At 35.5% G+C, this 14692-nt stretch overlaps 1 protein-coding gene across 1 annotated transcript in view; it reads left to right on the top strand.

Annotated features, from left to right (window-relative positions):
* The window catches only part of GPR180 (G protein-coupled receptor 180), a 45117-nt gene that overhangs the window by 19137 nt on the left and 11288 nt on the right, over positions 1-14692 (top strand). The window contains exons 3-4 of the mRNA XM_036756730.1: positions 8756-8956; positions 14471-14651. Coding sequence (XP_036612625.1) covers positions 8756-8956; positions 14471-14651 — 382 coding nt within the window. The remainder of the gene's footprint in view (positions 1-8755; positions 8957-14470; positions 14652-14692) is intronic.

The following is a 14692-nucleotide window of genomic DNA, read 5'->3' on the forward strand; positions in this document are numbered from 1 at the left end:
TTAATAGGAACAGAAAATCAGGAATAAAGGTTTTTATTCACACACACACACACACACACACACACACACACACACACACAATGCCTTGAAAAAGTGTTGAGTTTCTGGATAGCAGCCTTTTCTAGCCCCTAAATAGATACTTAAACAGAATCTCTCTTATCTTTGACCTAATCCAAGAAAGTAAGTGGAGGAGGGAGCAACCAGTGGCTTATTCTTACTTTTCCGTGTTTAGGATTCCCAGTCAAGGCACCAGCCTATCACTATAAGAACACACAGCTTAAAAAACACAATTAAAATAGTAAGTCAGAAGGAAATCAATTTAGGGACTCATGGTTACAGGGAGGATTCTGCAAAAAAAATAAAAATCCTCTTCCCCATAGGAAGATAGGAGAGTTTTTATGCCTTAATCACAACAGTATGTTATTTTGAAAGCTGTCTGTAACTGTCCTTGCAGATAGTGAGTATAGGGGAAATGACACACAAGGAATAGTTTGGTAATAATACCAAAAAAGGTGGACATCGATAATCGGATCCATAAATCTGCTTCATCATTAAAATTTTTATGAACATGAACTGTATATATATTGAGGATATCCTTGATGAAAATTTGAAAAGATACCAGGCAGGCTGTCAGGTCAAATCAACAAACATTTATTAAGTTCCTACTGTGTTCTAGGCATTGTACTAAACTCTAGGGATAAAAACATAGGCAAAAACACTATACCTGCCCTCAAGGAGCACACAGTGATGGGAGAGACAACATACAAACACCTATGTACAAACAAAACATATACAGGATAAACTGGGGATAATTTCAGAGGGGAGGCACTAGCTTTAAGGGGGACTGAGAAAGGCTTCCTGTAGAAGGTAGAATTTTATCTGGGACCGCAAGGAAACCTGGAAAACAGGAGATGGAGATGAGGAGGGAGAATTCCAGATATGGGGGACAGTTAGTGAAAGTGCTTGGAGTCAGGAGATGGAATGTTTTGTTCAAGGAACAGCAAGGAGACCGTATCACTGGATCAAAGAGTAAGTGGAGGGAGCAAGGAGTAAGGTATAAGAAAACTGGACGAGTAGGAAGGAGATAGGTTATGTAGAGCTTTAAAAGTCAAATAGAGGATTTTGTATTTTATCGTCAAGAAAATGGTCAGTGGAGTTTATTGAATGGGGTGGGATGAGTGATGTTGTCAGACTTGCATTTTTTATAAGGAAGATCACTTGATAGCTGAGTGGAGGATGGACTAGGAAAAAGAGAGGCTTGAAGCCAGAAAACCAACCAGCCCACTATTGCAGTAGTCAAGGTGTGAGGTGATAAGTTAGGTGCATCAGGGTGATAAGTGTTAGGAGAGAACAGAGTATATGATTAAATTTTTTTTGTCTTATTTTTTAAATTATTTAATATTTTTAGTTTTCAAGATTGATTTCCACAAGATTTTGAGTTACAAATTTTCTCCCCATTTCTACCCTACCCCCCCCACCCCAAGATGGCATATATTCTGATTGCTCCTTTCCCCAGTCTGCTCTCCCTTCTGTCACGCCACTCCACCCCTCTTATCCCCTTTCCCCCTTACTTTCTTTTTCCCAGTTGCATGTAAAAAAACCCAACTTTTTTTTTGAGCATTTGTTTTTAGAACTTGGAGTTCCAAATTCTTTCCCTTCTTTCCTCCCCACCCACCCTCCTTGAGAAGGCAAGCAATTCAACATAGGTCACACAGGTATCATTATGCAAAACATTTCCATAATAATTATGTTATGAAAGATTAACTATATTTCCCTCCATCCTATCCTGTCCCCTTTTATTCAGTTTTCTCCCTTGACCCTGTCCCTTTTCAAAAGTGTTTGCTTTTGATTACCTCCTCCCCCAATCTGCCCTCCCTTCTATCATCCCTCCTCTCCTATCCCCTTCCACCCTACTTTCTGGTGGGGTAAGATACCCGATTGAGTGTATATGTTATTGCCTCCTTAAGTCAAATCCAATGAGAGCAAGATTCAGTCATTCCCTTTCACCTGCCCCCTCTTCCCTTCCAATAGAACTGTTTTTTCTTGCCACTTTTATGTGAGATATTTTACCTCATTCTATCTCTCCCTTTCTCCTTCTCCAATATAGTCCTCTCTCATCCCTTAATGGTTAGATATTTTAAAGGTAGAAACTAGAGCACTTGGCAAAAGATTGGATATGGGAGGTAAGAGAGTAAAGAGTCAAAGATGACACCTAGGTTGAGAACCTGGCTGACTTTGTGCATCAGATCGTATCATCAGAGTTTCACAGTTGACTGGAAGAATGCAGACCACATAAAATCTCACTGAGTTTATTATTTGTTGATATAAAGTATTTGATTTAGTAGATCAGAAATACATATTAAGGTTCTTACTCTGAGTTCTCAAATATTAAGATTATATAAGTTTCCTTAGTAAATTCACTCACATAGAAAACTTTTAATGATCTTCTGATTGTTAGTGTAGACTTGTAGGGTCACTAGGGTTGTTTAGCGCTGTAATGGGCAATTCTAGCATAAAGTTCCAGATGCAAGAGGGATTTGCTACAAATACTGAGGTCCTGCAGATGCTCCTATTTGCAGATAATGCTATGCTGAATGAAACAAGTCCCATAATACTATAGAGTCTTCTTAATGAGATCTCTAATCACTCTAAAGAGTTTAGCCCAGTCATACATAATAGACAAGAATGAAGGATTCTATTGGCTCTAGATTATGTTATGCAATAGAAGCATCAGTAGCATATTGGTAGCCATATCTAGAGGAAAAACTGTGGTATCTGAATGCAGACTGAAGCACATACTATTTTCTCTTTTTTTGTATTTTGTTTTTTCTTTCTTGTGGTTTTTCCCTTTTGTTCTGATTCTTCTTTCTCAACATGACTGATGTGGAAATATGTTTATTATGATCATAACTGTATAGCCTATATCAGATTGCATGCCATCTTGGGGAGGGGGCAGTGGACGGAGAGGGAAAAAATTTAGAACTCAAAATCTTGTAAACGTGAATGTTGAAAACTAAAAATAAATTAATTTTTTAAAAAGTAATATATTGAGTTAGTCCATTTATAAGTATATCTTGGAGAGATGGATATTGGACTGGACCCAGAATATAATAGGGTGAGGAAAGTGGGCTTGATTGCATTTAGTAAAGTGTTGCATTTGTGGCTATCCTAAGCCATTCCCTGACACAATAAAGAGAAATTGATTTTCTCTCTAGATAGTCTTAGAATAATTTAATTAATAAAGTTCTCTCTCTTAGAATTGTGCCCCAAACACAGAATATAAAATTTTTCTTCCATTCTATGAAATGTTGAAAGCTCTTATGGAAGCTATCTTCAAGTTAGGTGGACTCTCTATGAAGAATTTATGGGAGGACCTGGCCAAGAGTCCTCAGAGTAAGGAGGTATGGATTGATGGTGATCTGCCCTGTTAAACAAGAATTTACTGACCACCTGCTAGAAGTTATGGTAGGCATTGGGAATACAAAGAGAAAACAAAACATTCCCTGAAGAAGTATTCACATTGATGAGATTACAGATTATAAATACAGATTTCAGTGAATTTCTCTTTGTAGAATAATTATTTAAATCTAAACTTTCCTTATAAACACTTCTTATTTACCATCCCTGTCACATTTCTTTTATTTCATTCTAGTGTTTTAAATTTTTAAAATCCTTATTACCAGACATTTAATTCCACATCAGATCAAGTAATTTAGTTGGTATTTGCATTCAGAAAAACAATTGGAAAAGATGGCTTCCAAGTACTTTGCATTATTATAAGCACTAGATGGAATTGTATGCCCAAAGAGTAGGTTAGGTTTGCAGTGTTGGCATTGTATTTGACTGGTCACTCTCCCTTATCTCGTGTATATCTTGTCAATTCTATTTCCATATCTCTCATGTCTGTCTCCTCTCTACTCACAGAGCCACCAACCTCATTTAGAGCCTCTCACCTCTTGCTTGTAAATTACATTAGTCTTTTAATCAATGTCTGGCCTTAAGTCGCTGTGCCCCCACCCCACCCAGCTGCCAAAGTGCTTTTCCTAAAGCGCACCGTCTAATCGTGTCATTCAATAAACTCCTGTTATTCCCTACTGTCTCTCTAATCAAATGGAAGTTACTATTTAACTTTAGCTCTTTGTACACTGGCCCCAGTTTACCTTTCCAGCCTTATCCTATCTGTGTGCTCCTCATCCAGGACACTGGTTGTGTCCCATACGGCATTCCTACCTCACCTCTGCCTGTTAGAATCCCTTATTTGCTTCATAGCTCCACTCAAGTGCCACCTTCTAATGACATTCCAGATTTCTCCTCTACCGCAATTTAACTTATATTTATGCTGTCTCCCCTGGTAGAATATAAGTTCCTTTGGGCAGGACTATTTCATTTTTGTTTTTATATCTCCAGTACCTAGCACAGTGCTTTAAACATAGTACGTGCCTAATAAATGCTTGTTTGGTTAATCGATATGCTATTTTCTGGTTCTCTTCATTCTGCATTACTTCATACAAAACTTCCCAAGTTTTTCTAAATTCGCAATATTTACTTTTCTTTATGACACAGCACATATAAGTTCCTGGAACTGTTGTTCTTTTGTGTTTTTGTGTCTGTGCCTGGTACACAGTACATGCTTAATTTGATAAATTAGTTTGACAAATTGAATTTAATATATTATTTATATTTTATTTAATTTATATAATTTAATATATATTTATATTTAGTATATTAATGCATGCTAGGCAGTGTGGTATAATGGTTATACAGCTTCAGAACCAGAAAGACCTGGGTTTGAGTCCTTCCTCTAACTCATACTGGCTGAGTCATCTTGTGTAAGTTACCTTCTCGGTGCTGTAGGCAATGCTGAGAATGTAAATTACTCAGGTGAAGGTCTGACTTTGTAGAGGGAGTTTCCTTAGCTGAAGGTTCATTATATTAATGAAATCATAGGTTTCCAATCCTTCTTCCCAGTCTCTTTATGTATGTACCATAATTTGTTCAGCCAGGCCTCATTAATTGGGCACATTGTTTCCAGCTTTTTTGCTATTATAGATCATCTCCTATTTTTCATTTTCATTATGTATGACCAGTGTATATCCTTTTCGAGTAATACTTATACTTGATGATTTCTTTTACCCAATTTCCCACATGTAAATCATTATTGAGAATATGATGTAATTGAGTTATATCAATCTTATGTCTTCCTGAGGCTTTTTTTAATAACTATAATTTTTATTCTGGAATTGTATCGTTCCATGATTTGCAGTTATATACTATTTACTAGGAAAGCATTGGTATTAAAGAGATGAGCTTTTATTTATTTTTTTTATAAATTTTTTTTTTTGCAGGGGGGAAGGCAGGGCAATTGGGATTAAGTGACTTGCCCAAGGTCACACAGCTAGTAAGTGTGTCAGGTGTCTGAGACTGGATTTGAACTCAGGTCCTCCTGACTCCAGGGCCAGTGCTCTATTTACTGCTCCACTTAGCTGCCCCAAGAGGGGAGCTTTTGCAGCAGCAACAGCTTATGATTATTCAAAGTTGTATAAAATTTCCCAAATACATTTCAGTTTTAACTCTTGCTCCTGAAAATTTCAGATTCAGCTCATTATTTCATCTGTAATCTAAGATACCTATCTACACAGTCATGTTTATCACATCTTGGATAATTAAAATGTGTGGAGGACACCTTGCTTAAGCCTTTAAATCTGCATTTTTTTTTCCCTAATGAGCTAAATTTTTTTTTAAAGAAAAGAAGCAGGTCATTACAGTGAGATCTTATATTCTCTATACCTCTTAGCTGTGTCACTGTAAAAATGTAGTTTGTCATGGAGAGAGGTTTTTAGAAGCCTGCCTGTTCAAGTTTCAAAGTCCATCAAGGGTGCCCTTGATGTTTTCATAGACCATACTCATAAAAATTACAAAGATCAAACAATGAAAAATAACTTATTAGTTGTTAATATGCTTTTAGTCAACTTTTTGAGCAGGTGAAAGTACTGTCTGTAATCTTTTTTATGCCCTTAGAATCCTTCTCCCCTTGAAAATGACTGACTTTAAAATTCTGTTGCTTCCAGCGCACATATTTTCTAAAAGCATTTGGTTAGATATAACCATTCTTCCCGTCTTCATCTTGTTAAGTTTTGGTTCCTCAAGTATTATATAGGGTAAGGAAGTGATGGAAGTAAACTTGAAGTGGCATTGTCCCTTTTTTGCCTTTTAAAAACACTGGCAGATTTGTTCCATTTTGTATGTTTGTCATCTACCTTTTGGTTTCATCTACTAGTGCTCTCAGGATAATTTAGCTTCACTGGATCTCACGCCAAGCTCTTTGCTCATTCGTTTTTTCCTAGATTGCTTTTTGAGGAACTTTACTTGCAATCATCTATCATCCTTCTCTGTAACATTTTTTAACGTAAGTTTTATTGATGACTTTTGTTTTTAAATCATAGTCACTTCTAGATCTATCAACCCCGTCCTTTCCCTCCTCCCCCCATGAAGATCATCCCTGTGACAAAGAAAACTTGTGAAACAAAATCAGTCAACCTTCAGAGCAGCTGAATGTAACATTCTGCACCTGCAGTTCCCTATTTCTCTACTGAATTGGAAGGAGGTGTGTTCCTCATCTCTTCTCTCAAGGATCAAGCTTGTTCATTAAAATCACCCAGAGTTCAGCTTTATTTTAGTGTTACTTCATTTATATGAGTGTCATAATGTGTTACTGTTCTTCAGGTTCTGCTCCATTCACAATATATCAGTTCATACAAGGTGTCCTATGTTTTTCTGAATTCATATTCATCATTTCTTACTACACAATAATATTCTCCTGCTTTAATATTCTGCACTTTATTCTGTTCCCAAATTGATGGACTTTGCTTTGTTTCTATTTTTTTGCCACCATAAGAAATGGTGCTATGAATATTTCGGTATAAATGGGGCCTTTTTTCTGTCTTTGATTCGGTGATCTCTGGGTCAAAGGATATGAAAAGATGTTAAATTTTTCATATAATTCCAAATTGATTTCAATAATGAAAAAGATTGTTTTCAGGAATTTCATGGATTAATTCACAGTTGCACAAATAGTGTTAGTATTTCTGCCTTTTTCTTAGCCCCTCAAACCTGACTTTTTTCATCTCTGCCAGTCTGTTGTTGCTAAAAGTGTGAAATGAAACCAGCATTTTCATTTATATTATTAGTAATTTTGGTTGTTCGTAGCTTACAGTTCTTTTGAAAATGTCATATCCTTGACCACTTATCTTGTTGGGGAATGTTTTGGTCTCGTTTATGATAATTCTCTATGTATCTTGGATCTCAGACTTTTTTCAGAGATAATTGATACAGTGATTTGTTTCCCTTTTCACCCATTTCTCATAGTTGCATCGATTTTGCTAATGTAAAAAGATGTTTAATTTTATGTAGCCAAAACACTCTATTTCCTCCTTATGAACACTTTTCTTTTTTCTTGCTTGGTTTAGAATTCATCCTTTAGGCATAGTTTCCATTATCCTCTAACTTTTTTTTTTAGTTGTGACCTTTTAGATCTTGGTCTTATGCATTTGAAACTTAACGCTTTCGTAATGTTTTGTAAATAAGCTTATACCATAAACCAATATTGCCCATGTAGTCTATGAAATGGAATAAAGCCATTAAAAGGAGGACCATCATATCCTGCCACTTTTAAAGACCAAAGGTTGGATATTTTAGAGAAGGAAGAAAATTTTAAAGCAGGAAAAGGAACCTTATTATATTGTCTGATCCCTTCGCTTTATAGAACAAGGACCCCTCTTTTTGACATCAGTATACTTTGGGTGATGCTATGTGGTTGAAAGGCATGGAATACAACAGTTTCCAAACATTGTGGGTCATTCAAAGGCCAGCGTGCATAATGAGTGTGTGCAGCATATTTCTGAATTGCACAAGTGGTGAAAATGACTGATGTCATCAGAGAGATTTAGACCAGAACAAGAGGGAGACTAGCTAGAGAAAGAGGTCATGCTGCAAGAATAAGAGATAATTGCTACACAAACATGCTCTATTGATAACACATACTGAGATCTAGAGGAATTTCTGTGACACACTGGAGACTCCTATAGAAGATTTGTGAGAGGACATGATCAGGAATTGGACAGGATTAAAAGATGCGAATGGGTTGTGATCTGCCCAGTAGGAGGGAATACTTACTTTGAGGAATTCCCAAATCCATTGAAATAAGACTAGAATAATGGAGGTGACTCATATTTTTTTTTCTTCAAATAATTTTTTCAAAAGTAGTTTATCCAGAAAATTCATAAATAAAAATTTTGCTAATGAAAGTTAACAAATTCTCTAGTGACTACAAATTCCTAAGTTAAACTCTTTGTGGCATTACGTTTTATCTCTAGATATTTTTCAGAAAAGTAATTTATATCACTTGGAAACTTTCGAGTGTAATTTAAAATAGTTATGAAGTGAAGTTCGAGGGAAACTATTGCATTAAAAGGCATTTTTAATACAGTTTTTAAAGCATTCATCAAGAGTATGTGTAATTGTGACTCATGTTCAGTTTCTGATTGCTCTATTATCTAAAGTAATTACCTACAATAATCTTCCTACACTGAACCAGCTATTTCCAGGGTAATAAGAATAAAATAAAAGGGGTTGTACAGTTTCGAATAGGATGAAATTACCGGTTGAGAGTAGGATGGCATCATTTATTTATATTATGAATAAATTGTTTTCAATTTAAAATCAAGTGCCATCTTCTTTCTTTTCTTTCTCTTTAAAGTGACTCTGAATCATACTGAACACAACCTAACCGTGTCTCAGATTCCATATCCCCAAATGTGGTATGTGTTTTATGTTGACAAGTTTACGTGTGATGATGACTTTGAAAATTCTGAATTAGAAGACATATCATTTGAAATGATATTACTAAATCCAGATGCTGCAGGGAATCCATTGGATCATTTTAGTGCTGGAGAGTCTGGTAAGGATACTTTTTCTTTATAATACATTGTTTAATATATATGTATATATTATATATATATATATATTATATGTGTGTGTATATATATGTACTCCGTGTGTGTGTGTGTGTGTGCGCGTGCGCGCGCGCGTAGTGGGCAGGTAGATGGGTCAGTGGATAGAGTGAGGGCCTGGAATCAGGAAGACTTTTCTTCTTTAAGTTCAAATCTGACCTCAGACACTTACTAGCTCTGTAACCCTGGACGAGTTACTTAACCCTGTTTGTCTCTGTTGCCTTATCTATAAAATGAGCTGGAGAAGGAAATGGCAAATTATTACAGTATCTCTGCCAAAAAAAGCCCCTCGTGGGATCACAATGAGTCAAACATGACTGAAAAATGACTCAATAACAGTGTATGTTTGTGTATATATGTATATGTACATATATGTGAGAGGAGAGAGAGACAGATTAAGAATTTGGGCAAGTCTAAAACTTATTAAGTAGGAATAAAGACTGATCCAAACTCTATCTCTTGCCTTTTGCTTCATGCCAAATTTTAACTTAGAATTTTTACTTGTGCCATTATATCATACTTTGTGTTTGTGCCTTAATCATTCTGTACCAACCCACCTCCTGTACTACCTGTATATCTTTATCACACTAGCCCAAACCAATGCCCTGACATGGCCTCTCTTGATCTGTGTGTGTGTGTGTGTGTGCCTTTTTATAAGTTTGGACTTGAATATAATTAGAATCATTTTTGACCCAATCTAAGAAAAAGAATGTGTTACTAAAACTACCAGAAGATTTCTTTTTATAACATATTGCCATCAAATGGCTCCCAAAGACTACATTAATTGAGTGGAAGATCTAACAAGTTTTATGTTATTTCTTTGCCATAGTTTAAAATATAAACTAGTACCAAAATAAAATATCAAAATATCAAAGTTTTAGGAGCACTTTGGTTTGTAAGTTGAACCCCTAGGGAGATTTTTCTCCCATATGGCATCATGTATGAAAATTGTGTTTCCAGTTAATCACTTCCCATTAGTTCATTTCAGGAGTGTCTTTTAGTCTATATTTCACTTAACTCATTTCCAGACTTTGCCCTTAAAGGAGGAAAATTGTCTCAACTGTACCCATTTTCAGAAGAGAGGTGACTTACCAAATATTCATCAGAGGTATTTTGAGTTATAAAATTATGGTGCAGATATTTGCAATTAAGGTTGTATGTGATCATTATTTATTTTCAAATCAAATATAATTCTTTATACCTGCTTGAGTTAATACTATATTTTTTGTAGATTCATTCTCTGCAATAGAAAAAAAATCCAAGTCACTTATGCTTCACATTGACATAGGTTATGACATATTTATGAGCAGAACAAAGTAGAATGCTTTAAAAGTCAAAGTAGTTCTTCAGCATTAAAAATGTAGTTATGCTAAATCCAGTATACGTCCAGGTACTATATAGTTTATTTTGAAGAACAAGAAAGAAATTCACATGTGAACCAGGTGTGGTGGTATTGGACTAATTTTCATTGGTATGTGGTCTAGTTACATTTTTAACACCTCCACCTCACCATTTGTGAGAATAAAACATTGATGTACAGTTCTGTACCTGAGGGGAAAGCTAGTGTATACTCACTTTCCTTGCCCTCCTTACTCTTCCTCATTCCTGCATCAGAATTTCAATACATCATTGTGAAATTTTACCATTCCCCCTCTCCTTGCCCTGCTATATATTTTTTACTATTATCTTTCACCAAATTCGTCTTAGTATTCTCTGATTTTATTTCTTCATTGGCAAAAGAGGAAAAATAGCATTTGCCAGTTACCTGTATAAAAATTGCAAAGGATTCTTCCCAATTTGGTTTGTGTTCAGATTTATGTGTTTCATAATGTAGGCAACATTACCATCTGTTTCATGCTCCCTTAAAAGTATATTTTCTTTTGAGTTTATCTAAGTTTTTCTCTTTAGTGCCATCTTTTAAAATTAAACTTGGTTTTCACAATTAACAAACTTATTATTGTTTTCTTCTGATGAAGGGTAAGCAGCTGAATAAAATTAAAATTGGTGGTTGAAAAGTAAATGAAAATGTTTTTTTCTTTCCCTTAGAACTGTATTTACTTAAAAGAACAGTGAATTCAAAACAAGGAGTATATTTTTAAACTATCTTGTAGGCAATCAAGGCAAGAATGATTTATGCAAACTTCAGTGAAATTGCATTCTGTGAGCCAAATGCTACCCATGGCTGCACAAGTGCCTTCAGTCCAATTCATTTTATGCATTGCTGTCTCAGTGAAATAATTTCCTCTGCTGATTATTATCTTAGCATCCGGAAGTGCCATTCATACTGAAGAATCCCAAAACATCTTTCTGGTTATATGAGATTCATTTTCAAGAGTCCTTTCCTCATGTTACTTGGTAAATAGTGGGGGACTTTTCCTTTTGTGATAGATTTGTATACTTATGAAACTTGCCCATTTTCTCCTTTATAGAAAGATTCTAGATAAAAGAAAGATAGTTTTAATTCACTAATACTGAAGAGTAAAAGGAAATCAGATTAGCATGGTATATTGCACAGGTGGGGAAAACCTGTGGCTCAAGGCCATATGTGGCCCTCTAGGTCCTCAAGTGCAGCCCTTTGACTGAATCCAAACTTCACAGACCAAATCCCCTTAATAAAAGGATTTGTTCTGTAAAACTTAGGACTCAGTCAAAAGGCTGCAGGTTCCCCACCCCTGGTATAGTAGGGAGCAGAGTTGATCTTTGGGTCAGGAAAACCTAGGTTCAAGTTCAACCTCCAACATAGGACTAGTTGTGTGACCTCAAATTGGTCATTTAACCTCTTAGTAACAACAAGACTGTGTTTACTGATCTGTGCCTTCTCTATGAAGTCTTTCTTAGCCCTCATCTTCCAGCTGCTAGTGCTTTCCCTCCTGAATAGGAAAAAAATACATACTCATCTTGAATTATGTGTGTGTGTGTATATGTACACACATACACATACACACATATGTTCATAGATAGATAAATAAAACCTTCATTTAGTGCCTGCTATGTGCCAAGCACTGAACTAAACACTGGGGACATAAATACAAGCAAGACAGTTCCCTCTAAGAACTTATATTCTGATGACAATACATAAAAGACAATAGATAAAAGAAATGTGATGTGTGTAGTAAGTGACACATATAGTGACAGTGGATAAAGGCACCTATGAGGAGTGGGCAAGGGAGGTGGAGGAGCTACATATGTGGCAGCATGGGAAGCATGGTTTGGAGCTAGTGTCAAGGAAGTGAGAGATAGAGGGAAATTCCCCACTTGGAGTTCCCCTATACAGATAAAATCATGGGCCAGAGAATGAAAGTAAAAACTTAACAAGTGTAGAACAGCATAATTTAAATAAAATTGATTGATTTTAGTTATGGTACCCATGATTTCTGCATTTGCTATAGTGAAATGTGCAGCATTCGTGGTCCCTGTCTAATTTTCTTATGAGAAATAATACTGATCAGGTGGTGACTCTACCCCTTTCAGACATGTATACACTATATCAGTACTGATATAATTCTCTAAGTAATAGGGGAGGAATGTATGCTCCCACCTGTAGTTTCCTTATTTGTTCAAGTCTAAATATAGTGATGTAGTTTGGCATGTTGTCTAAGACCATGAGTCTTAGAGTCAGGAAAATCTGGCTTAAGTCCTTTCACTGATACATAATGGCTTTGTTATTGTGGGCAAATCACTTAATATCTCAGTGCTGCAGACAGTTCTTTAAAACCGTAAGTTACAGGGAATTTGCTGATGTGCATTGATGGAGGGAGTGTCAAGAGTTCTCTGCACTGATGAAATCACAAGTTTAAACTAAGTCTAAGCATAGCTTTTCACCTGGATTTTCTAATAATCTTCTACTAAAGTTTTTATCAAGGTTCAGAAGTGATCCTGAGAGAGTGCAAATTGTGATAAGTCATGCCAAGCTTTTTAGCATGGGATCAATCATGGACTATGTGTTTGCCGTCCAGCCTAACCAAATATAGAGAGACTCATTACCAGAATGCCTTCTAGGTGATGAATTTTTTTAGCCACAGGAATTCATGAATGTTGGCCCAGGCATAATTGGAGTTATAGCTATGGAGGTTGTAACCACATTGATAAAATCAGGTCCTTGAAGTTTTGTAACATGGGTGCCTGAATTCATTTTACGTGGAGCAAGTGGGACACCCAGTGGCTAAACTATTTATTGGCTTTTCCTTTTTTCCATTTTCTTATTATTCCTTTCATCAAACACATGATTGAACCATTTATTGAATACATCTTGTCCTGATTATCCTTGTAGATGTTTTCATTTGTCTTTCAAAAACTATTATTTTTCCATTTTCTTTAATAATAAAAATGTTTATGGTATTAAACTTTGAATTTGGTCACAGATTTTTCAGTCTTAAATTTAAAACTTCTCAATTACTTTTCTGCTGCTGTGAAATAAAGTTAGAAATGTAATTGAGCACAGCATTTATTTAATTTAAAATGAGACTTGCTATTACGGTAACTATTCATCATTTATTATTCTTTGTTTTTAATTCATAGGAAAATAACTGATTATATAATCAACCACTAATATATTTTTATGAAAATTGCTTGATCCTTGGTTTTTCTTAATTTGAAACATTGAGAGTTTGTATATATGAAAGGATCATCCACCTTACTCTCTCATTATAATCCCTATCTTTTCTTAGCTGCTAGTACAGTCTGTTTACCCAGGAGGTACCCAGGATTATAATAGAAGCAAGAGTTGGCTAGAGCCATTCCCACCACACATTCATGGGATTCAGATATTAACCAGAAACTTGAGCTAGGGAATTGGCTCCATGAATATAAGCTATAGTTAGTCAGCTTTACCACCAAAACTATCATTTCTGAGTTTTCCACAACAAACATATTTCTTCATTAATTAGCTGAGATAATTAGTCGTTGGGCCGTTTTAAAATGTGCCAAACCATTGGTGACTATAACAAAGTGTGTTTCTAACAAAAACAAATTCTTAGCTTTCACTTTAATATGAAAAGAACAACATTTTTGGAGAGAGGCAAATCTATGTATTATACAAATGAATGCCAAATTAAAAGTATTGTTTTAATTTACTTGTTTTGGAACGAAGTCAAAACATGGGTTCTGTTGGTGAGACTGTTAGAGCCAGTAACTTTCACCTTGGTTCTTTATAGCATAATTGTAACCAAGAGAGGACGTTTATACTGTTTAAACTAAGGGATAGAAGATTATAGCATGACGTGCTCTTTTATGAGTGAAATTTTGTTCTAAAATTAGAGGACTAGGTTTTTAAAAATAATTTTTTCAATGCATGACCAAAAGCAAACACTTATATGTGAGTCCAGTTTACTTTGAAATACCAAATGTGATTCAGATTTAAAATATTTTTTTAGAAACTTTTGTCAGAGGGATTTTAGTAGACTTAGAAAATACACCTTTTATTTTTCACTTGATGCAAACCATCTTCTTTTTTTCTCTTCCAGGATTACATGAATTCTTTTTCCTCCTAGTCCTGGTATACTTTGTGGCTGCCTGCATTTATGCTCAATCGCTGTGGCAGGCTATTAAGAAAGGAGGGCCCATGCACATGGTTTTAAAGGTCTTAACAACTGCATTGCTCTTGCAAGCTGGTTCAGCTTTAACTAATTACCTGCATTTCTCCAGGTACCTTGCTACCATTGAGACTCACTCATTAAAGTTAATGA

The sequence above is a fragment of the Trichosurus vulpecula genome, chromosome 4 (assembly GCF_011100635.1).
Source record: "Trichosurus vulpecula isolate mTriVul1 chromosome 4, mTriVul1.pri, whole genome shotgun sequence".
NCBI classification, from domain to species: Eukaryota; Metazoa; Chordata; class Mammalia; order Diprotodontia; family Phalangeridae; genus Trichosurus; species Trichosurus vulpecula.